Here is a 25,685-nt window from a genome sequence, read left to right as displayed (position 1 = left end):
GTAGTGATTTAAATCGCTTAACTTTCAACGTTCATGAAATCTCATATCAAGGAAAGCATTAGGGTTTTATTCCTTAATGTTTTAAGGCCAAAGAAAGGTCATTGAGGAACATTTAGTGAGTTCCAATAAGGCTTTGGCCTGCACCCTAATAGAAAAGCTTTAAAGTAAAACTTTTTACAGTTTCAAAATGTGCTTGAGCACATTATGCAAATGAATGACATAACAGCTCATTATAAAGTCCCTAAATGTTGAGTTTTTTGAGTCATTATGGTCAATTTTATTTTAAATTCTCTCATCTAAATATGATATTTTTTCAAATATCTTGTGGCACACATAAGGATAACTGATCAATTAAGGAACTTCTGATCATGTGTGTTCAAGAAGATGAGAGATTAAGACATGAGAATCCAGAAAGTTACTCATGTTAAGGGAAAGATCTTTATAGGCAATCATGTCCAATAGTTGATGAATGAGAACAAGGTGCCAACAAAGTGTTATGGAAATTAAGATACTTGTTTCTCTTACACTAAGGAAAATTATGGGCATATAAAGAATAATTGCATAAAGTATCGTAAATGACTTGAAATAAAGGTAATCTCATACATCTAGTGTGTCATGAATCTCTTTTATTGACTCTCCTAAGGATTATGTGGATTGAATTTGGTTTAGCGGTCCACGTTGTCAACATAATGCAGGGTTTTCTAAATAATACTTGTTTACAATTGGAGGTTGTTGGGATTTATAGATTAATTTTTTTTTTAAATTTAGTTACATTATTTTAACCTTAATAATGTTTTTATATATTCCACAATTCTTTTAGAAATTTAATTTCTATTTTAGTTTGTTAAAATCAAGTTTGAATATTGTTAAAATTTTTGGGTGGAATATTAAATTAATGGTCTATTTAAAATTGGTCTAGATCCCAATTTTTGGAAAATTAATCCCTGCATATAAATGTTGACATAAAGCAGAGTCTTATGAATGAGAAAATCTTCTATGGCATTGAAGATTGGAATATATCTCTATAAAGAATAAAAGGTCGATAAATGATAGAGTTTTTATGACTCTTGAAATTTACTATTTTTGGTATTTATGTGGACTGCATTAAGGAAAAGTAAACCAACTATACCACTAAAGGTGCCAACAAAAGGATTTTTGAAATTCTTGAGATCATGTACAAGTGTAACATTTTCCATACTTCTTGCCTAAATGGTTAGAGATATCATATCTCTTTCGGTAATAACCATATAAGGTTTATGTATCTCTATCTTCTAAATCATAAAGTTTGGGCATTAAATGCTTTCAATACCTATAAGGTAGAAGTAGAAAAACAAAACAAAACAAAGTCAAGATCATAAGATCTGATAGAGGCAGATAGTATTATGGTAGGTACATGAAAAGGGGACATTAAAAGTTATTACTAATATTCTATCTCCTAATGGAGTGAAGCCTTGAAAACCGCTGTGTATACATTTAACTCGATTCCATTCAGGGTTGTCCATAAGACACCTAAATTAAGGAATGAATCGAACCAAGTTCAAATTGTTTACACATATGGGGTTGTCTTGCTATAGTAAGGATTTATAATCCACACCTAAGGTAATTAGCTTCAAGGACAACTAGCTGAATTTTATAGGTTATACAGTAAACTCCAAGGGGTTTAGGCTTTACTGTTCTTCATTCCTAGAATTGTTGAGTCTAATATTCAAAATTTCTAGAGGACGCTGAACTTAGTGGGAGTGCTTATCCTCAAGGGATTGAATTAGAGGAAGCACAAGAGTTGACTGAAACCCCTTCACATGAAGGGTGTTTGATTGTGCTTAAGAAAAATCAAATTGATTATCTTCAAGCACAATCGGTTTCAGAACAGTCAACTCATAAGGAATAAGTTCAGAATGAACCTACTCAGACTTTGTCAAAAGTAAATGAAGTAGGATTAAGAAGATTCTCTAGAATAAGGCGACCAACAATTTCTAGTGATTATGTTGTATACTTCCAGGAATATGATTTTTATGTCGGACCTAAGGACGATCCAAAAATTGTTTTCACATCTTTTTGGGTGGAGATAACTTCACATTGTGTTTCAATGCCATGAAGGAGGAGATGAAATCTTTGGCTAAAATTCAAGTCTACAATCTTGTTGACTTACCAAAGGGAGTTGTAGCCATAGGCTGCAAATGGGTTTATAAAACCTAAAAGGATGCTTCCGGGTAATGTTGAACAATATAAAGTTAGACTTGTAGCCAACGATCTTAATCAAAAGGAAGACATTGATTATCATGGTATGAGTAGCTCATTTTGTTTTAGAGCTATATCAAAAGGATGTGAAAAACAATTTTCCTGAATAAAGATCTTAAGAAGGAGGTGTACATAAGACAACTTAAGGGGTTTTATTAATAACAGTCAGAAAGCTTGCAAATTAAGGATATTTATTAATGGACTAAGATATGCCTCTCACTAGTGGTATATAATACAAGGTTGTTACCTCACATAGGTTTATTGAGAACCTTGTTAATCATTGAATATACCTTAAGGTCAGTGGGAGTAAAGTTACATTTCTTTTAGTCCTGTATATAGATAATATTTTGCTTGCAAGCATTAATTTAGGTTTGCTACATAAAGTTCCTCTCACTAAAATTTTGGGAGAGATTCAGAATGAAGAACTATGAATCTTCAGTAGCACCTATTATTAAAGGGGATAATGTCCCAAAATGTATTGGAACAAAGGCAGAAGAAAAATATTCCATATGTATGCACAGGTCTACATTAGACCTGACATTGAAATAGCAGTTGGACTATTGGGTCAATATAGTATTATGGAATATGCAATGAACTAAGAACTACAGTTTAACCTAAAGATACACTTACCATTTTGTGGTGTTTATTCAGGTTTGATTTTTGCTAAATGTGTAGATAGTAAAGAATCAACTTCAGTATATATGTACTGAAGATGCAGTAAGCATAATACAGTTGCTACTTCTACCATGAAAGCAAAATTCATTACATGCTGTGAATTAATTATATAGGCATTATGGTTGAGACATTTTTGTTAAAGGTCTCAAGATTGTCGATTTTATAGTTAGACCCATAAAGATCTTTTAAGTTAATTCTACTACAGTTATTTTTTCTAAGAATAAACTGAGTAGAAGCAGAAGTATGTATATCGACATAAAATATCACTATGAAAGAGAACATTAAGTGACAATAAGTGTCTATTGAGCATATAAGTATTGAATTAATGATTGCGGATCCCACGACTAAAGGTTTACCGATAAAGAAAGTATAAAGTCATGTGGAATATATGAGATTCATTAATTCATTTGTGCTTAGTTTCTTTTTAATTGGTCTATAGACATAAAGGTAATGTTATAAAAAATTTTGTGCGCATATATATTATTCTTATCCGTAGGGATAAATTTAAAGTTGGACCCAAATGACTTATAGGAAGTTCATTCATAAAGTACACTATCCATAAAGTACTCATTTAGGGAGGTATTACACATCGTGATACATGGAAGGGACGGCTTATCATATCAAAGCTTTACAGCCATGATTCGTGTGTAGTATTCCTTGAGTGAGTGAGAGGATTCCATGAATGATTGGAATAAATAAAGTATTGGCCATATCATAGAACTGAACACCATAAGAAATTTATGTATCATAAGGGCCAAGTGAAAGAATGTAAGAAATTTCATTTAAAGTATGTCCCTTATGTCACGTATATTCTTGTAATTATAAAATATATATAATTAAGGTGTTCAGTAATTTATTCCAATTAAAGCTTATTGTGTGAAATTAAATATTCAGAATTAAATTGCTGATTTAATTCTTGGGGAACAAGTATTTGATTTCAATCAAATATTCTTAATTAAATTGCTGATTTAATTCTTGTGGAACAAGTATTTGATTTCATTACTGATTTTATTTCGTGGAATCAATTAGCTGTATTTATTTAATTTTTATTCCTTGATGGGAGGAATAATTAAGGTAACAACTCTAATTGAGGGTCCCTGGCCTACCTATAAATAAGGCATGTGTATTCCATCAATTGGCACTCACTGGTAGGCATAGGTCAGAAAAACCTCCCAATATTTTTTGTTTTCCAGATTTGTTTCTGTGAAGCTATTCTTCAATTGACTTGAGCAAAGCATGATTAGAGGTATTTATATAATTATTCATTCCGCTGCTAATTTTATTGTCAATTAGCATTTAATTATAGATTGAATTCTTACAGTGTCTTCCACTTATTAGCCTACTTAAAGAGCTCTAACCTTCTTTGGTTATAAATATAAGAACAACTTATTGTTGTGGTTAATGAAACCAAAACAGAGTTTCCAGTATGCACCAACTTATTATTGTTGGTGCATACTGGAAAACTGTGAATTTAATTCAAATCATAACAAGCAGAATCATGTTTATATAGAAATAAAGTGATTGTTGGCATATAAAAGTGAGTCTGGTGGTTGTACTTGTATCCCACCCACCGTTTGGGCCTCCAACTATATATTTGTAATTTGCCGCCATGGCTAATTTGATTAGCGTGGCTGAAGTAGCCAAGCTCATCATTGTTTTTAGCATTAATGTCAATTTGGGCTAAAAAGTAATAAAATTGAATACAAAAAGAAGAAGGTTAATCACAGAGAAATGATTTGATGGGTTTTCAGTTTGAGCTAATCACAGGAATCATGTATATATACAGGTAGAGTAGAGGGAAAAGGAGAGAACCCTTTGAGAATGAAGATAAGCTGTTTAGTTGTGTTTGGTCTTTGGAGTTGGTTCAAGTATCATGAAGATATGGCAATGACAGATCAACTAACCCTCACTCTCTCTCTCTCCTTTGTCTGCTACCATTTACCAGAAGGAACCCAACCTCAATACCCATCTCAGATTCAGAGTTTCCCAAGCTCAAATCTTTGGGAAAAAAAGAAAGAAGAAATGTGTTATGTGGGTAAAGCTACAAAGATCTTCTTCATCTTCATTGTCACGGTGTTGGTGGTTCTTGGCCTTGTTATAGGATTTGGGCTTCTCCGCCACAGCCTCCAAAAGGCCCACCAATGCTCAGGCGACTCTTGCCACTCTTCTTCATCTTCTCTTCCGGTGGCCGTCCCCAACCCCAGCTTTACCCCACCAAGCCCACCTAACCCATATCCATGCCCTGACCCAAACATCTCCAACCAGCCCAATCCACCTAACCCAAGCCCAAGCTCACCTCCTCCGCCGGCAGTGCCAATTAATCAGCCGAGTCCGGTGATGGTGACACCTGGACCTGTGCATGGTTAGCTACATTTTGCAAGGGGTGTAAATATTTGTTATGGCATTGTTTTGCAGTACATAATTTTGTTTAATTTTTATTCTTATTAATGTTATCCCTGCAATTTTCAACAATTTTTTGACCTTTTTATTGTTAGGGACTTCAGTTATCATTGCTTGCTGCATTTTATTTTCTTACTTGCCTTAATTATGGTCCCGTTTGGAATAAAAGAGCCCAATGACACAATTACTCTTAAAAATAAAAAATAAAAAATCAATGGTTAGTTGAAATTGCTACATTAATCTTATTAATCAGATGAAAGTTAGATAGAATTAGTCTCACATTTCTCATCAATTTAATAGACTAAATTGTAATAATTTCATTGAATTCAATTTAAAACAAAATTTTGTGATGTGGCCCTCCTCATTCAGTAGTTGGGACACTTAAAATTCCTCATATGAGATTACTGTGAAAAGGGGGAAACAACAAAACAATTATCTCATATAATAGTTTCCTTTACAAGTTTGTGATTGGTTTGTTGTGCATAGTTTGATCTAAGGTTAAGACGACATGATGCAACAACTAACAAGGAAGTGTATTTGGAGGTTTTCCCACTAATATTATTTCTTGCACCCGACTACATTTTGTGTAAAGTCTCATGTTAGGAATTATGGAGACAGTTAGTGGCGTGACTTACAATGGGATTCAGTGCAAAATTGTTTAAAAGTTTTTGGGTTGGTTGGTTGATCGATGAACTAAGCATTAGGTCCACGGCCCAATAGTAAGGTTGGACCATAATAGAAATATAATGCCATCAAATACTTCAATATAACATTGTAGTTGGTTGGTTAAAAGTCTCAGAGAGATTCCATGTAGCAAATGTTAAGAGACGTGCCTTCTCATCTAAGCGAACAATTAGTTATGATGTAAATGAAATTTTTTGATGAATCTTATTAACTATTTTGTTTTTGAGAAACTTCAGAAAGCCTCCCTGAATTTCCAGTCGTTTTGACGTATCCCCTGAATTTTCAAAACTATCACTTAAGCCCATTGAACTTTAGTTTTCTCTTACTTTGGACCATTTTAACGTTAAACTACGTCGTTTTGGACGTTTTATACCCGTTTTACCCTCAATCAAAACTACGTCGTTTTGGACTCCAAAACTACACTGTTTTGGGCTTCAAAATTACATCACCACCCAACCCAAAACGACGTCGTTTTGAGCATAATATTAATAAAAAAAAAAAAAAAAAAAAAAAAGCAAAATATTAATAAAAAAAAAAAAAAAAATGAAATCGAGAGCCACCCCCTGGCCGGTCTGGGGGTGGCCGGACCACCCCCTTGGCCATGGATTTGTTTAGGTAGTCCGGCCACTCCTAAAAGCCCCCCAAAAAAAAAGGGGGGGGGAGGGGGGGAGGGGGGATCGGGTGCATTTGGGGGTGGTCCGGCCACCCCCAAAAGCGCCCGATCCCCTTTTTTTTTTTTTTTGGCCAAAGGGGTGGCCGGAGCACCCCCTTGGCCATGGGGGACCACCCCATTTTTGGCCAAGGGGGTGGCTTCAGATTTCTTTTTTTTTTTTCTTTTTTTTTTTTTTATATATATATAGTTTGCTTTTCTTTTTAAAAAAAAAAAAAAAAAAAAATTAATGCCTAAAACGACGTCGTTTTGGGCTAGGTAGGTGTTGTAGTTTTAAGACACAAAATGACATAGTTTTAGGGGAGTGTAAAATGGGTATAAAAAGTCAAATTGTTTGGTTTTAACGTTAAAATGGTCCAAAGTGAGAGCAAACCAAAGTTCAGAGGCCTAAATGAGAGTTTTGAAAATTCAAGGAGTATGTCAAAACGGCTGGAAATTTAGGGGGGCTTTCTGAAGTTTCTCCAATTTTTTTTTATTTAAGGAGAAAATAATTAGGTGAATGGATATATCTAATCTATGGTAAAAACTAAAAAGGACTAGGTGGTAAAAAGCCTTACCAGCAATGCTACTTCCTACTAGAATTGGGCAAATGTAAACGACTGGATTGGGGATAAGAAGTGTGCTATACACATTCTCGTAAGTATTGAGTCTCTAACCCCAATGAAAATTACCATTAAATAAAATAACAAATTAAAGTACAAGGTCGGAAAGGTTGAGAATCCAAGACAGTTTATGCCTACTTTCAGACGATCAAAGTTATCCTGCGAGGGGATGTCATGTTGCTTTCTCCTTGTCAAATCATCTGTAATTTTCTTGTCTCTGGATAGTGAGAATCGGAGAAAAATAGAGAAAGTCCTTTGCCCAAGGAAAAGATAAATGGAGAAAGTTCTCCATTGTAGGGGATCTTGCTCGGTAAAGACTATAATAAAAGACCTTATCATATTTTATTTAGAAAAGAAAAGAAAAAGAAAAATTACTTATTCATCTTCAAGCCTTTAAGAGTGTAGTCGTAATAAACAAACAAATCCTTAGATATCTTCAAGATTTAAGGGATGAGCTATCTGTTTAAAATTATATTTATCATTAATTTAACAAGTCAGATACAAACCCGAATTGACTTCATATCCAATCGGCAATTGACATGTGGTATAACTAATGACTTAGGTTTGGTGCCCTTATGAAATTGTAGTTTTATCCCTCAAATAAAAAATAAAAAACTAAGATTTAAAAACTAAGAATAATAAAAACAAAAAAAAAGTCACCCCTCACTGATCTCTTGGATACGAAAAGTATCATGAAGATTTATGAGATGACTATTCATTCAAAATGGTCCTTGTTATCCAACCATTTGACGAAAACTGTTTAATGCAAACTTAAATTCATATAACAACCACTTTGGTTTTCTTAATGTGCCGGGTCAATCTATTGACTAATTTCCGTTGGTTACTCGGTTCTTTAGTTGTCGGACCCTTTTTTTGGTTGTATCGATATACTCTATCCTCCCAAAGTTTCACCCTATTTTTTATTTGACCTTTAATGTTTTAAAATTTACAATGTATCTCAACAAAGTTTCAAATTTTATCAATGTAGCCCATTTGTTAATCACCACCGTCTTCTCTGACGGAAATTTAACCACGTGCAGTGCACATGCTGTTTTTTCCGTGAAATTTCCCAAGATGACCTTGATGCAGAAGGCAGACAGTTTGTGAATAACAACCTCCAAAACCCCTCTCTCCCTCCTCTCTCTCTTGCGCCCATCTCTCTCTCGGATTTTCTGTTACTTTCTCGCTCAAGAAGACAACTTTAAACACCCACGATCACTTGTAATATTGATCCTGTACGTAAGGAGTAATAACGTGTGGGGTTGGTGGCATTTTGGGAAGTTTTGCAGTAAAAACAGCACGTGCATGGCACATGATTGAATTTTTGTCAGAGTAAACGGTGGTGACTAACGGACGGGCCACATTGACAAAATTTGAAATTTTGTTAGAGTACATTATAAATTTTTAAACATTGAATGTCAAATTGAAAATGTGATGAAACTTGGGGAGATCAGTAAAGTATAATTTTTCCCAAAAAAAAAAAAAAATTCTAGAATACTAGAAAACTACTGCAGCAAGAAAACGGATGCGCGAAAGCGGCTAGGCTAATGCACATCCGTTTTTGTCCTTGTCAGTTAAGTGATTTGGAAAGGGATGCCACAAGCATTAGATTCCTACACCACCGGAGGTAAGGATCATAAGAGGCATTGGATGCCACAGAGATTAGTAAGAACCAGAAGAGGTATTGGATGCCAGACACCACCAGAAAAAAAAAATGCAAGTGATCGAAAGCAAACCTTTTAATCTGTCGTTTGCTTAAAACGTTAAGATTTGAGAACAAGAATATGAGACAAACGCAAATGGGCGCATCAAATCTGATGGAAAAGCTATATATGCTGTGATCCCATACTTGAAGAACTATTGAAGGTTCTCAAATATAAGAGGAATGTAAATAAATGGCCACGTTAGATCTGATGGACTTGTTTCGAATTTAATTTCAAGCAACCATGCAAAAAGCGGCGCCCCTATAAATAAAAGGCCATTGGCCATGCATGTCCATACGCTTCACACCAAACACCTCTTCCTTGATTCTAAGCTCCAACACCTCTCGCTGAATCATCAACAGCTGCTTTGAGCATCACTCCACTAACCAACAAGAAATGGCCGCAGGAGTTCTCTTCAACACTGCTGAGGGTATCATTCAGAGTTTGGGCTCTCTTGCTCTCCAAGAGATTGGACTGCTTTGGGGTTTCAAAGATGAGGTTCAAAAGCTCATGAACACGGTTTCCACTATCCAAGCTGTGCTTTTGGATGCAGAGGAGCAGCAGGCCAACAACCGTGTGGTCGAAGATTGGCTTAAAAAGCTGAAAGATGCCATGTACGATGCCGATGACTTGCTGGATGACTATAACACTGAACTTCTGCGGCGACAAGTGATGACACAAGATAAGAAGGCAAAACAGGTAACAACCCAATTCCTAAATGTGCACCATAACATCTATCTGTTCATATATATAGCATACAAATATTTATATATCTACAACCATATTCACGTACAATCATTTTGACATAGATTATTATATAAATCCACCACGTATATTTATATACATTAATGTTGATGTATTATGAATCTATTACTGTAACACCCCGGGTCCCCGGGACCGAGAGGACCCAATTTTTTAACTCCAAAATCTCAGAGATGCAAATGTTACCTATTAGCTAGTAACCTAAAACATTTGTTAACCACTATAATGCATGTCCTAAGAAAATTAATAATTTGCAAAAGCATAAGGTATTAACCTAACATAACCTATGAAAAGTAAAATGATCGAGTAAATGCAACGATTTCCCATAAATGCCTAACCACCTACGTACGTACAACATCCGTCTCAAAACACGTGAAGGGGAAGAAAGTAACGGATGAGCGAAAGGCTCGATAAATAATATTTTTAGCAGAGTTAAAATAGTGGGGGCTAGAACCATATATTTGAAATGAAGTAAAATTAAAATAGAACCTGAGACGTAAGCATACAACATAAAGCAAGATACACACTCAACATAAAATAGAAGTTGAGAGTTAAGCGCCCTAGCCGGCTAACTTGTTAAATTCTAGGTGCACTTAATATGGCAAACTTAATGATAGTCACACCTTCATGTAATCTTAATTTTAGTACGATACACTCCTTATAAACTCAGTACTAATTTTTCCTTAATACTTTACTTGTAATTTAGGTTAACTATAGGGACCTATAAATTATTTTTTATATCCCCTCAAATTATCACTTAATTGACAATGTTCCTCCAAATTTTCAACAATGTGACCTGGTCTCAAACTACCAAAATATTGTCAATGTCCCTAAAGCTAGTAAAAAGATAAAAAAATAAATAAAAATAAAAAATAAAAAAAGCCCATATAGATTTCAATAAGACAAAAATACCGCTATAAATTCGAAAAAAAAAATTAAAAATTAAAAATTAATTTTAAAAAAAAATTATTTTTTATTTTTTTAAAAGAAAATTTTTCATTTTTTATAAAGAGGAAATTTTATTAAAAAAATTAGAAATAAATAAATAAAAAAAAAGATGAAATTTTCAAGTTTTATTAAAAAAAAATAGAAATTTTTTATTTTTTATTTTTTTATTTTTTTATTTGGCCATCCCTTGAATTTGTTTTGTTTTTGTTTTTTTTTTATTTTTTTATGTTTTTTCTAGCAATTTTAGTAATTTTTTTTTTTCTAAGAGTAGTTTCTTCATTGGGGGGATATGTACAATATTTTGGTAGTTTATGAGGGACATTATCACAATTGAAAGTTTGGAGAGGACATTGTCAATTGAGTGGTACTTTGAGGGGGTATGTGGACTTTATCTATATTTTTTACACCATAGTGAGTGATTTTTTAATTTAGCTCAACCTCAATGACTAATTTTGCATTTATCCCTATTATTTATTTCTGTCCATTTTTTAAAATGTTACTTTTTATTATTTTTTTTCTACTTTTTTCTCTCTCTCTCTCCCGCTCACCACCAATAGCATCACAAACTTTCTAGTGGTGATGCTCTTCTTGGTGAAGCGTTTGCAGCTCTTCTTGCTGCTAGGTTAGCTGTCTCTTCCGGTTGTAGTAATTTCTTACTTGAATTAAGGAGATGCGCTAGCTTCTGACCCTTTTAGCCATTAATAATCCGGATTTGTTTTCTTCTTGGATTTTTGCTAGTATTATTTCTGATATTAGTTTTGAACTCTCTTCCTTTCATAGCCGGTCTGCTATGAAAGTTTATCGATGTGCCAATTTCAAAGTACATTTTTTAGCAAAGTGGGTCACTTCTAATCTTGTTTTTGAAAGTTTTCTCATAAGATCTCCCATTCTTCCTTCCATCTAAATCCAGAGTGGAAAAGATCCTCCCTTGTAGCTCTTTTCATGCATTTAATTAAAAAACATAAAAATAAAAAATAAACAAGCTCCCCATCTCCTCTTGTATCTTCCCTGTAAAAAACTGATATCTTCATCCCAAATATTTAAATTTTTCTTCAACGCTCCAATATCGACAACCTTAAGGCCCAAAACAAAAAGACCCTTCCTTTGTTTTCTTTTTCTCTTTTTCTTCAAGGATCAACATTACAAAGAAGAAGAAGGAAGAAACTCATGAACCATACCTGATTGCATCTAATTGAAATTCTAGAACAATCAAAATTGGACGGATTGTAGAAAGAGCGTTTCGCTTTCGCTCATTTGAATTGAAAGACTGTTTTCTATAGGACTAAAACAGGAGCTGTTAGATTTGTATCTGAAAATATAAACAAGACTCCAAAATACACCTAGTGGGGTGAATAGGTGTTTAACAAAAATTAATGCGGGATCAAAAATAGGAAGCTAGCATGCAATAATCAATCACCAAAATATGGAAAGCAATAAATCACAAAGACATATTTTGGTAATGAAGAAGAAACCTTTTAGAAAATTCTTTAAAAATAAAATTTCTCTGGGACTACCAAACTCAATAAATCATTAAAAGAAAATTCAGATTACAAAACACAATGACACTTACAACCCTTTGCAACTCCTACCTAGGCTCTGCAAGATTAACAAGCTTCATACTTGTCTTCCTTACTCGACAATCTTTTTGAAGTGATTCTCCTTTATTGGATCCTCCGATAGATTTCTTATCGTTGATGAACAAATTGGCTTTTCAAATATAGCAACACTCTAAGGAGAAAATATCTCTGAAGCTATGAATACTGATAATCTGCTCTTAGCACAATATGAAATTTTGCCCATTAGTTGCTTGAAAAAATCATGCTCTATAGAGTCCTATATATAGGCAACTAAGAATTAGGTTTCTTTACTGAAGTAAAAAATCTTATTAAGGAAAATCCGCAGCAACGTTCGGGCAGTTGACGGCCACATTCGAACGGACCTAGGGTTTTTATAGAAGCCCAAGCTGAATTTGAAAAACCCTGATGCAACAACTGCATACTTCCGTTCGGACAAAATTGACCTTCGTTCGGATGGGCTTGCGAACATGCATCGAATAAAGCTCTCGAGTTTTACTATGTAACTCATCACGTTTGAGCGATCCAGCAAGTGGAGCTCTCGGGTTTCACTATGTAATGCAGTTGTTCAGACCCCAGCGAACACTCTTGTAAACGAAGCTTCAACCGAGAAGAAATTATATTTTGAACACCTAAGTTGCCAACCTAAAAACTAACAGTCTCCGTACTCCACGAATAGAGGAAGTCCGGTCCAAAAGCAAAAATGAACTTTTGTACTGGTTTTTTTTTTTAAAAAAAAAAAAACGAATATTTCGATACCTTTCCTAATTTTCAGAAACCTTCTTTCATAAATGAGCATTTGTACTTGGGTAAAAAATAAAATGAACATTTGTACTCACGTTTGAGTGACAACTTAGTTGTAACTTATAAAACATTTCGATACCTTGAGCTTTTAAATCACATGGTAACATTTAAAACATGAAGTATTGACATCATGTAATTAACGCAATACAAGTATATAACATTAAAACATTTTAAGGTGGAACATAATATCATAATCATTAAAAATTAAAAAAATTCATAAGAGATACATGTTACTTACTCATTCAATTATAAAACTAAACTTTGCAAGATAATTAAACTCTCATGATAGTTTCATCATAAAGTCCATATATATATACTATAAAAGCATTAATGACTTAAGTTGAAATGCAATGCATTTAGAAGTAGCAAAGAGTACAACCTACCTCGACGACAACTATTAGAACTTGAACAATAAGTTTCAACTAAATTAGCCCTATGCTAAGCACGTATATCTTGATTAGAAGTCGTTTCTAATTTACATGACCTTTCCGGCCTTTTCCTATTATTAGAGATGTTTTTGTCTTAGAAATAAGTAAGGGCTTAACTCAAAAGTTTCTTTTCTTTTAAAATTTTATTTTTTAATTTTTTAAAAAATGTTTCTTAATTTTTATTTATTTTTTGAACCTTGGTTCGAATATAAAGTTTTATTTTTCCTTAAAATGTATCATATTCTAGTCTAACTCATTCTATTAATATTTTCATAACTTTTGAATAAATAAATCAAAGTAGGGTTAATCTTGGAATTTCACATAAAATGTGGTTTAGTTTTCTTCCAAAAATCTCAAAATTGTTTTTATGGGGGCTTGGGTCAGAAATGGCCCATTTCAATCTCGTCCTAACTTGGTTAACCAAATAAGGCCCACAACTCACTATAAATGGACCTAAGGTCCTAAACTATAGCACTGCACTTGGCCCATTGGCCCAAAACACATCTAAGGTTTTTCACTTAATGAAATTTGGATCAAATACCCATCTAAACATGCCATGGACTGAAAGTTTCCAGATTTAACCCAAAGCTCTTCTCGATGCCATATATGAGCAATTACTTATTTTGTTGATATAATTTTAACACCACTTTAAGGGTTAATGTTTAGAAGTGTCTTACCACTCAAAGGAGCCATTTAAATTAGATTTTTGGCTATAAAAGTTTCTGATTTAGCCCAAAATCCATGCTCATGACTCATTTTAAAAGCCACTATTCACACCAATAATCACTATGGGGCTTAGGAATTAGATCGTATGTCTTTTTCATGAAGGAACATCATTATAAACGTCATTTATAAAGGACAATCTTTTGTTCCAACGAGATCAACACATCTTGTACACATAGACATAAATAAGTTTTTGGTTAAAAACTATCATCTTACAAAATTATGAATGAAACATTAAATTATGCCCATCATTAGGGATATCACCATGCCATGGATTAGACCATTAGGTTAAGAAAATTAATTATTTATTTATTTATTTATTTTACATGTCCGCACAAGAGGAGGGAGGAGGATTCGAACTAGTGACCTTCACATCATTAGGCGTGGTCCCAGTTGATTGAGCTACCTCTTAGGGATGATTAAGAAATTAATTAGGGTAATGTCCACATACCACCTGAAACTACCATTCAATTGACAATGTCCCCCACAAACTTTCAATTGTGACAATGTCTCCCCAAAATACCAAAAATTGTCAATGTCCCCCAAGGCTACCAAAAAGATAAAAATGCCCCTATATATTACTTAATAAAACAAAAATACCCTATAAATTCAATAAATAAATAAATAAATAATTTTTTTAACGAAAAATTCAATTTAAAAAGAACGATTTTTTTTTTTAAAACGAAATTTTTTAGTTTTATTTTAAAAAATGAATATATTTTTTTAAAACGGAAATTTTTTAATTTAGTTTTAAAAAAATGAATATATATTTTTTAAAACGGAAATTTTTATTTGAAAAAAAAAATTAAAAAAAAAAATTTTGTTTTAGAAAACGAAAAAATTTTATTTCTTAAACGAAAATTGTTAATTTTTTTAAAACAGAAATTTTTATTTAAAAAAGTTATAAAACAAAAACAAACAAAAAGTTTCAATTTTTAAAACAAAAAAAAAAAAAAAAAAAAAAAAAAAAAAAGATTTTTTTTTTTAATTTTTTTCTTAGAAAATGGATTTTTTTTTTTTTTTTTCAATTTCAAATTTGACACCCTTTGGCTTAAATTTATCGTTTTAGGTTTTTTCGTCATTGGGGAGAACATTGACAATTTTTGGTAGTTTGAAGGAGACATTGTCAATTGGATCGTAGTTTGAGAGAGGTAAGAGTACTAACCATATGCTGCTACAAAAAAAAAAAAAAAAAAAAAAAACATACGCTAAAATGTACATTTAATTAAGTTGCGACATCTTTCCCAGGAGCAAATTGGTTTTGAAAAAGTCACATAAATTACCCGCCCCCATTACAATGTTAAACCCAACTATTCAACGGTAGAAGAATTCTTAAACTATCACAATGAACAGATTCGAATGGGTAGTTGTAAAAAAAAAAAAAAAAAAAAAAAAAAAAAAAAAAACCTTAACTTAACTTAAAGTAACAACAATTACAAACATGACGTTCATATTTTCCTTAATACACAGTCCAAAAAATGTTTTAACTTTCGGAATGGACCATACTAAATATTTGGGGGTATTACAGGTACGAATCTTCTTTTCCAATTCGAACCAGCTTATATATGGCCTTAAAATGGGTTATAGGATCAAGGCACTTAGGGTGAGATTGGATGGCATTGCATCTGATAGGATTAAATTTAGCTTCACTAACCGCCAACTTGAGCATAAGAGGAGAGAAGATACACACTCTTTCATACCTGACAAAGAAGTTATTGGGAGAGAGGGTGACAAAAAGGCTATTAAAGATCAATTGTTATTGGATTTTGATGTGGAAAGGAATGTTTCCATCATTCCCATAGTTGGGATTGGCGGACTAGGCAAGACCACGCTTGCTCAACATGTGTTCAATGACGACGAGGTCAAAAGACATTTTGATCTTAAGTTGTGGGTGTGTCTCTGATCCTTTTGATATTAAAACTATTGTTCAAAAGATCATAGAATGTGCAACTGGAAAGAGACCCAAAAGCCTTGAGATGAATTTGTTGCAATGCCAGCTTCGAGAAAAAATTGATGGGAAGCGATATTTACTTGTTTTAGACGATGTATGGAATGAAGATCGTGATACATGGTTGAGATTGGAAACACTGTTAATGGGTGGTTTGAGAGGAAGCAAAGTTTTGATTACTACACGTAGCAAAAAAGTTGCAGATATTACATGCACAGTTTTACCGTATCTTTTGACAGGTCTATCTGAAAGTGATTCTTGGAATTTATTTAAGAGAATGGCATTTAAAGATGAGGAAGTGCTAAAGAATCCAAAGCTAGTAGAGATCGGAAAGGAGATCGTACAAAAGTGTGCACAAGTTCCTCTTGCTATAAGGAGCATAGCAAGTCTATTATACTTCAACAACTCAGAAGCTTATTGGTTGTCTTTTAAAAACAAAGAACTTTACAAAATAACTCAACAAGAGAAAGGTATTTTCTCAATACTTCAGTTAAGTTATGATCATCTCCCGCCACAGTTGAAGCAATGTTTTGCCTTTTGTTCATTATTTCCAAAAGATTCTAGGATTGAAGTGGATGTGCTGATTCAGCTATGGATAGCTCAAGGCTTTATTCATTGGTCAGATAAAACCAGATGTCTTGAAGATGTTGGTCACGAGTATTTTATGGATTTGCTTTGGAGGTCATTTTTCCAAGAGATAGAAAGAGATCAATGTGGTGATATAGTAGTATGCAAAATGCATGACCTTATTCATGACCTTGCACAATCGGTTGTGGGGGAAGAGTGCATAAATTCAAATACAGATGCAGAAAAAGTAGTTGAAAAAACTCGCCATGTGACATTTGGTTCTTTAAATTCATTAAGGGATATTCTAGCTCCCTTGCTAAAGGCAAAAAGAATTAGATCGCTTTTGCTGCGACTTCCAACAAATTATGCATCTTTTGGATCAGTACTTTTGGGGAATAAACAAGTCTTTAATACACTTATTTCAAGTTTTAAATACTTGCGCGCCTTGAATTTAAGTAGCTCGAATATTCAAAAAGTGCCGAATTTCATTGGAAAGTTAGAGCATCTAAGATTTCTTGATCTTTCCCAGAATGAGCATATAGAACTACTCCCCACTTCTATGACTAAATTACAGAATTTGCAAACACTAAGACTTGAGTTTTGTGAAGGGCTTAAAGAATTACCCGAAGACACTAGAAACTTGATCAATCTTAGGATTCTTACACTTCATGGGTGTCACAGCTTGACCCATATGCCGCATGGACTGGGAAAGTTGACTGCTCTCCATACATTGACGTTGTACAGTTTAGGGAAGAAGGAAATTTCTGTTCCAAAGCAAAAGGGTGGGCTACACGAGCTAGGTGGTTTAGATGAGTTGCGAAGTGGGTTATGTATAAATGGTTTAGAGCACTTGAGATCTTCTCCATTAGAAGCCGAGGCTGCAAACTTGGAGAGGAAGAAACACCTTCGACAATTGTTATTAGTGTGGAACCCAGAAGCTGGTGATGACGATGATAAGGCAATTGCAAACGATGAACAGCTGTTGGAAAACCTTCGGCCACACCAAAATTTGAAAGACTTAGAAATAAATGGGTATGCAGGTGTGAGGTTATGTAGCTGGGTGTCCTCCCTCTCGAATTTGGTTTCTATTACCATAAGCAATTGTAAATGGTGTCAACACATCCCACCATTGGACCGATTCCCTTCTCTCGTGATACTTGAGCTTGAGAACTTGATTGCGATGGAGTACATAATCAATGATAGTAGTGACGTGTCCTCTTTTCCCCTCACATATCTCAGTCTTAAGAATTTGCCAAAGTTGAAGGGATGGTGGAGGATGAGGGAAACAGTTACAGCAGAGCATGAACGACATCATCGTCTTCCATTAGTCCCATCATTTCCTTGCCTTTCTCGTTTATTTATCGAGAAATGCCCTATGATGTCTCTAATACCAGTCGTAACACCAGGGAGCCAAACAACACCCTCCACTTCCTCTCTCTTTCCCGATCTGTCCAAATTGAAGTTTCTTCGGCTTGAGGATTTAGAGGAACTTGAATATCTTCCAGAGGAGTGGCTGCAAAACCTCACTTCTCTTCAGACAAGGCATATTTGGAGCTGTGGTAAACAGCGAGTAAAACTGTCTCCACTCTTTCAACATCTCACTGCGCTTGAAGAACTGTGGATTGAAGACTGCATGGAACTTATCAGCAATGAGGATGACGAGGGTGCACATTGCCTTGAACCCACAGCACTTCGTGAACTATGTATACCAAATGTTAGAAGCTTGGTGTCTCTCCCATCGGAGCTTAGACATGTTACCACTTTGCAATCTCTTACCATTAGGGACTGCCCTAGTTTGGTGTCTTTACCGGAGTGGATAGGTGATCTCAATTCACTTCAGAGCCTTTGGATCACCAAATGTCCCAATTTAATATCACTGCCTGAGGGTATGCGCCGCCTCACCTCTTTACGTCAATTGAGAATTGTGGAGTGTCCTCACTTGGAGAAAAGATGTGAACAAGGAACAGGAGAGGATTGGCCAAAGATTGTTCACGTCCCACACCTTTCGGTTCACTACCCAGACTTTTGAGTCACCATTTAGACGGTAATTTTCTTCTTCTTGTTGTTCATCTTCGTTTTACTCTGTTAGTGTTTTGATATATATTATTTGATTTCATATGTGGAACCAACTGTAGCATGGAACCCAAAAAAAAAAAGGATTTAAGAATAGACACATTTTCAGACCTTGCCGACAATCAGATTTGCGCAAAGCTCTCAAATTTTCAGTATTGTTTCCCATCTTTCACTTCAATGGCATTCCTACTTGCCTAATATCTTGTTTCTTTTTTTTGTTTTTAAAATGTTTCTTGCATTTCCATTTGAAATTTATATTCTACAAATGGTAGCATCACATATTGGGTAAAACACTCATGATAGACAAGGAAAGTCTTTCCCGTCCCAAATTTTCATATAAACTCCATAAAATTTTTGCATAACTCTGGGTTTTCTCATAATCAAATGCAGATTTAGACAGATGCTTTTTATTATTATTGTTACTGGAGTCTAACTGCAACTCTCTCTGTTCATGGATTGATTTTACCTTTTTACTGTTTTCATTGGAAATTTTTGAATTTTTGTTGAGTTTATTATTTGGTTTTTTGATGGTCAGCAGAGACAAGCATTAAAAAAGCATCAATTCATGAAATGGGTGTGAGATTATATGGGGGGATTTATGCAATTTGCTCAGATATGTCAGCCAACTTGTAGACAATATACATAGGACTTCCATGCCGAGGAAGATCGGGTGAATAATTTTGCAAGAATGAGAATGAGACGAGCCTGTGGAAAGGGGACATTCAATTAACCATATTTTGCATTTTTAATTAGTATTCTACCTACATTTTGTTGAACACTTTTTATCAGCATTCAGAACTTGAAAGACATGATCAAGAGTCCTAGCTGTCCTTAAAAGCCATCTAACAAGTATTTTGCATTTGCAGGTTCTTCCACTTGCTTGCTCGTCTTTAAGTGAAATTGGTTGTTGTGCTCCAAGGGTACTGACTGGAATTGAAGATTATGTTTGCCAACCGCTCTGTTTATGTGTCTTTTGTTAGTGCAGTGCTTTTTTTAGTGCTGCCTTTGCATATATTCTTTGCAATTTATATTCATGGTTCTGTTATATCTAAATAGACTTTTATAAAATTTAGTGTGTTGAGGATTCAAATTGTTATTATTAATTTTTTATGTGTAACAAATTAAAAATATTAGACAGTGATGCCTATGAAAGTCTGGATCATAATGATCTCGCTTTCAAGGCTGGATGGAATGATATACTTGAATGTTGCAGCAACAACTGGTGAAATTTCAAATTATGAAGATTTACTTGAATGTTCTCCATTATTTTATGGTTCAGTGAAACAAGTATTTGGGGGTAAGCATTAAGAAAGAAATTGCAAACTCTGCTGATTGCTGTGGCAAGTTATTTACATGCAGATTCTGCCATGATAAAGTCAGTGACTTTTAATGGATATGTAAGTTTGCTCTTATATTGTTTGCTTGATTGTCAGTGGACTTCCATAGATAATGTTCTTAGTATTAATATTTATTTGCAGGAAAGCTACGGCTGAAATATTGTATATGCAGTGCTTGAAAATTCATCCTGTTGGACCAGTTTGCTCAATTCCTTCCTGTGGTGGACTATCGATAGCAGAGCACTATTGCAGTATTTGCAGATTTTAAATGATAAAAGGTACATACTTTTTTTTAATTATTAATTTTTGCCTCCCTAATCATTTATTGATGACATTAGTTTTTACGTTTTCAGAGTTTAATCGAGTGCAAATTATCATATCTATAATTCGTTGGAGCCAACTGAAAGATTTGAGTCCAAAATCATCTTTTATTTTTTTAATTTTTTTTTTACTGTGAGTCCATTTTGTGGTAGGTGACCTGGACTTTACCCATGTGATCGATATGATATTGGTTCTCTGCTCTCCTTTGCCCGTTGCCTTGTTACTGACTTGTTTGAAATAGGAACAACACAAGAAGAAGAAGAAGATGGCAGAAAGATGGGCCTCCCTTTTGGTATTCCAGAATGTACTGTGAAATGAGTGAAGCTGTCATAAGTGTGGGTTATGCGGATCCTATGATATCAGTCTACTTAAGGTTGATTCCTGTTCCTACATAGTAAATAACTATTTCTTAAAAAAAAAAATAGCATGGATCCTATGATAGAAGAAACCCAAATATTCTTCTAAAGTTTCTTGATGATACATGTAAACTAATTCAATTGAGCAACAAGTAACTAAAATAGCATTACTTCATTTAGAAACTGCTGCTTCATCTGCATTTCATCTCATAATCCCTGGCCGAAGAACCACCATATTTGTATTGGTAACTGGATGTGAAGGTGTAATATTAGTTTTCCCTTTTCTTTTGCAGGCTGAGAAGAATGAGCTTGGTGATGAGAAGCTGAGGCTCAAGGGGGACAAAGAGAAGTTGGAGCCCAGTTGCTTAAAATTGAACACACCCAGGGTTTCGTTCATGTTACTTGTAAGGCAAGGGTGTTTCTTTTATTATGTTTTTTATGTGATTGTTTTCAATTGCTTCTGTGTTTGTATCTTAGGGTCCGAGAGGTAAATAGGTGCAACATCTATGTATAGACAGTATAGCGACTAGAAATAAGCAAATGCTTTGAAATTTAGGTTGTTGAACGGAAGTGGGTTCATGTCTATAACAAATGCCTTTGTTCATCATCTGTGAATTAGCAACAAACTTTGCTGTGGTTGATCTTTTTGAGCGTCAGGTGATTAGTCAATCGGTGGTTGTGTAGTAGTTTTTTAGCGTTTCGGTTGGGGTTTGGTGTAGGGCTGGTATCCAAATGTAGGAGGTAGAGCAAGAGATAGAGGCAAATCTTCTCTCCATTGTGGTTAGAATTATGATGGCTGCTATAGTATATGCTTTATGACTTCAAGAACTGCTACATTGTTTCAAGAAATAGGAATTCCAGATACATTGATTCAGAAATCATACTTTGGGTTAGATATAAAGTCCTCCTTTAGCTTTTAGGCCGTTTTGTTTTTGAGCAGTTGCTTATGAATATTTGCAGAGGACCTCACGGAAAGTAGATTTGTTGGATTTTTTTTTTTTTTTTTTCCCTTTTCTTTCTGATAAACAAAAAGGAAAGTACAACTTTAAAATGGGTAGACTGGGCTTATGCTTTTTTGGAGGTCGTTCGTTCTATTTTGAATTTGAAATTTACTCTGTAATTTAATATTGAACACTTTTGTCATGAACTTGTCTCCCACATGCATCAGGTGAAATAAAAACTTGGTCACAGAAATCACTGGACAGCATTCCTCACGAAGAATTTATCTGATGATTGTTATGCCTTAAGCATCATCACTATGAAGCTGAAACCCATTAGGATGCTGACAAGAGAACTGCCTTTGTGAGCTGATGAAGATGGTGGTTCAGTTGAAGATCCAGTCGAAGAGGTTCGAGTGGATTCAGTTGAAGGAATAATAGAGGATGATGCAGGACTGTCCAAAGGCGAGTCAGATGGCGAAGGAGGGAGCATTGTAGGATTGGATTCTGGCGCCTGTGTTGGTGACGAAGCAGAAGTACTTTCTGGAGCTGGAGTAGGAACCAGAGGTGTCACCAAAGAAGCTGGTGGTTCGGCTGAAGGAGATGATGCCGGCGGAGCTGCTGATGATGCAAGAGTGTCTATCTCAACCTTCATTCCTTGGCTGCAGTGCCCCATTTTTCCACAGATGAAGTATCTATTGCCTGGAGAAGAGAGTGGGATGGTTGTGGTGCCACCATTGTAGGACTGTATTGCGTTACTCGCCTGGCAGGAGTCATAGTCTGCCTTGGAAACCTCAAGCACATCATGGTTTGGTGCATACTGGAAAACTGTGAATTCAATTCAAATCATAACAAGCAGAATTATGCATAAATAGAAATAAAGTGATTGTTGTTCAAAAGATGCATATATGTTGCTTACTCAGGTTATCTCCAACTGAAAATGATTGAGATGATGCCCATGTCTGCAGGCTGGTGGTTGTATCCCACCCACCGTTTGGGCCTCCAACTATGTAACTTGCCGCCATGGCTAAGTTGATGAGCGTGGCTGAAATAGCCAAGCTCATCAATGTTCTTAGCATTAACATTGTCATTTTGGGCTAAAAAGTAGTCAAATGGAAAGGAAAGATTGAATGCAAGACCAAGAAAGTTAATCACAGAGAAATGATCTTTGATGGGTTTTCAGTTTGAGCTAGGAATCATGTATATATACAGGTAGAGGGGAAAGGAGAGAACCCTTTCAGATTGAAGATAATGTTGTTTTAATTGTTTGGTCTATGGAGTTGATTTTAGTATCATGAAGACATGGCAATGACAGGTTGTTAATTTTCTCAGGGATTTCAATAATATTGCGCCCATTTGTATCATTTGGCTTGGAATTATTATAATTTGACCACGAAGTTGAGTTAAAATCTAATTAATAATACTAACACTTACTCCTATGACTAGGCTTGAACTCAAGATTTTTACTCTAATATCATATTAATTCACTATTTATTCTAAAAACTTAACATGATAGAAAATGATTAATTTAATTATTTAATTAATATTTCTAATGAAGTTGAACTTGGTAAACGGATAAAAAATTATTGCAATCTTCTCAACACATGTCAGGTACGTATGTATACAACGAAAAAGGGGGGGAAAGCTGTTCATGGCCTCCATGTGAAGGACATGAAGAGTTTTTCTATAGGGGTGTACCTAATCCATGTGTTCATCCAACCCACGATTGCAGGAAATGTATAAAGAAGAAATTTATGAAGCTATTATGAAAATGTAGGCACCATTGGCACTAGCTCCATCAAGCATCAACTATACATATATAGTTGGTTGGTTGAAGCTATTATGACCAACTTCATGAGCAGCACATGAAGCAAAATCGAATCTTCAATTTTGGCCAACAATTTGGGACAACTATAGGATTTGGAATATGGAAACTTTGGGTTAAGATAATTCCAAAGGCTAGGCTTCGCAAGTGGTTGCGGGTTTTCACGAGACCGAATGAAAGTAACCTCTCCTATCTTGACATTCTTCTCTAAATAAAATTTTGGTGAAATTTCACTTTACTCTCCGAATTGTCATCACTTTTGCAATGTTCTCCCTAAAGTTCAATTTCTCTCAATTTAGTGTATCTATCGTTCAATTGTTTGCCATCTAATCCCTTCGTTAACTTTTTCCAAAATACCCTCACTTGTTTTAGGGGAAAAAAAAAGGAGAAATTTGCAAAGATTAAAGCGTTGGTCTGAATTTAACGGTATTTGCAAAAATACACATGCCTCAATCTATGCAAAAAATAAATAAATAAATATTTTTTCTAAGGAAAAAGGGGGGGTATTTTGGGAATTTTTTTGGAATTTAACAGAAAATCGTAACAGATAAAGGATATTGAAAAAAAAATTAAAAGTTTGATACACTACATTAATAAGTTTTGAACTTTATTGGGACTTTGCAAAATGGGTGACAATCTGGAGGGGTAAGTGAAGTTTCTTTTAAAATTTTTCTTCAAACTGAGTTTCAAAAATTTTCTTCAACTCAGTCTATTGGTCTAATATGTATTCAAAATACATGTGATTTTTACATACATTTTTAGTAGAGTATGTGACATGAGAATTATATACATTTTGAACACATTAGCTTAATAAACTGTATTCAACAAAACTCTATCAACCTAATTTAAAGGAATGTTTTGTTCACCTTCCCTTACCATCTCCGATTGTCTGATTCTAAGATGTCAAACCTAATGAATCTTTTTTGTTTGTCTTAACTAATTGGTTTACAAATAGGTAACACCATATGGACTTGTGGCATGGAACCCCACTAATGGCTTGAACATACTAAAAATTTTCTACAACAATCAAATTAATAAGAAAAAGGAATATTTATTCAACGAGACCTATATATATATATATGAAAATGTTAGGTGTTCTCATGGTTTTCTTCTTGTGTCCTCTTGATCCTAAGTAAATATTATTTTTTAAAAACTAAGTGAAAGAAAAAAATGCCACTTTCTTGTTTGCTTTTTTAGAAAATAATATATACTTAGAACCAGAAATATACTAGAATAACAGTATAAAAGCTCCTAATATTCCCCATATATATAGAAGGATGAGTCGCAATGCAACACTTAATCTATAATTACTTTGTTAACTTTTTTACTATTTGTTGACATATGTCAATATATGATTGGAGCCACATTAACCTTTAAGAACTAAAATTTAATATACTTTAATCACATGTTGACACGCGTGATCAACAAGTTGTACACGAATAATATGTGTAACATTTTTCATATATGGATATTGAAAACATGGAAGACACATCCTTTTCTTTGTTAATTTAGGAGGTGCCTAGCCTATATAAAGGCATCTAGTCTTTGTTGTTTTTTGAATTCAATTTATACTATCAATTAAATTTAAGTCTTTCAGAGTTATTTTTTTGTTTGCTTATTTGGGGCACTTAAGAACTTTCTCTTCCCTATTGTTATTCTCTCTCTTCCTAAATTTCCTTTTCAATCTTCGATTCTTAGTTTATACTGCTATTATGCGCTGTCAGAACAATCTTAGTTCTACCCGGCGTCATCAAACCTAATAGAATATATAGGGGTGGCTACACAACCACCCATTTCACAATAGATAGGGTGGCCGTGCGGCAAGCCACCCGTCCCTCACTTTTTTGTTTCTACATGAAATTTAGTGATTTTATAGGCATTTTGAATGATGCAGCATTTTATGACGTGGCAATTGTGGTATGCATAAGACTTGGTGAAGTTGATTGTGCAATGTATACATGTCGTTGATTTATTGGATATGACGTGAGAAAAGTTAGCGAAACCGGTAGACCAAGTAAATTGATAACAAATTAAATAATGAATTTTCTTTTTTGTTTGTTTTGGCTTATTCCAATGTAGCACCAAATATATTGACGTGGGGCGTTCCAC

General features: G+C 34.3%; 1 protein-coding gene and 1 pseudogene across 1 annotated transcript; one reads left to right on the top strand and one right to left on the bottom strand.

Annotated features, from left to right (window-relative positions):
• Window positions 1–9,311: 9,311 nt before the first annotated feature.
• LOC148585221 (putative disease resistance protein RGA1) lies at window positions 9,312–18,755 on the top strand (annotated as a pseudogene).
• A 3,278-nt stretch (window positions 18,756–22,033) lies between these two features.
• UCC1 (uclacyanin 1) lies at window positions 22,034–22,990 on the bottom strand. Its single transcript, XM_059596238.2, has 2 exons — window positions 22,671–22,990; window positions 22,034–22,579 (listed from the first exon to the last, which is right to left on the bottom strand). The coding sequence occupies exons 1-2, from the start codon at window positions 22,840–22,842 to the stop codon at window positions 22,050–22,052; spliced, it is 702 nt and encodes a 233-aa protein (XP_059452221.2). The 5' UTR covers window positions 22,843–22,990; the 3' UTR covers window positions 22,034–22,049.
• Between the last annotated feature and the right edge of the window lie 2,695 nt (window positions 22,991–25,685).

The sequence above is a fragment of the Corylus avellana genome, chromosome 5, assembly GCF_965113065.1.
Source record: "Corylus avellana chromosome 5, dhCorAvel1.hap1.2, whole genome shotgun sequence".
NCBI classification, from domain to species: domain Eukaryota; kingdom Viridiplantae; phylum Streptophyta; class Magnoliopsida; order Fagales; family Betulaceae; genus Corylus; species Corylus avellana.
This window is presented reverse-complemented; position numbering and strand designations above follow the sequence as displayed.

Bases quoted from the DNA above. Each gene is read 5' to 3' on its own strand.
- UCC1 (XM_059596238.2), bottom strand. From the start codon at position 22,842: ATGACAATGTTAATGCTAAGAACATTGATGAGCTTGGCTATTTCAGCC. The intron at 22,580-22,670 runs GTAAGCAACATA...TTGAATTCACAG, and splicing joins TTCAGTTGGAGATAACCTGA to TTTTCCAGTATGCACCAAAC.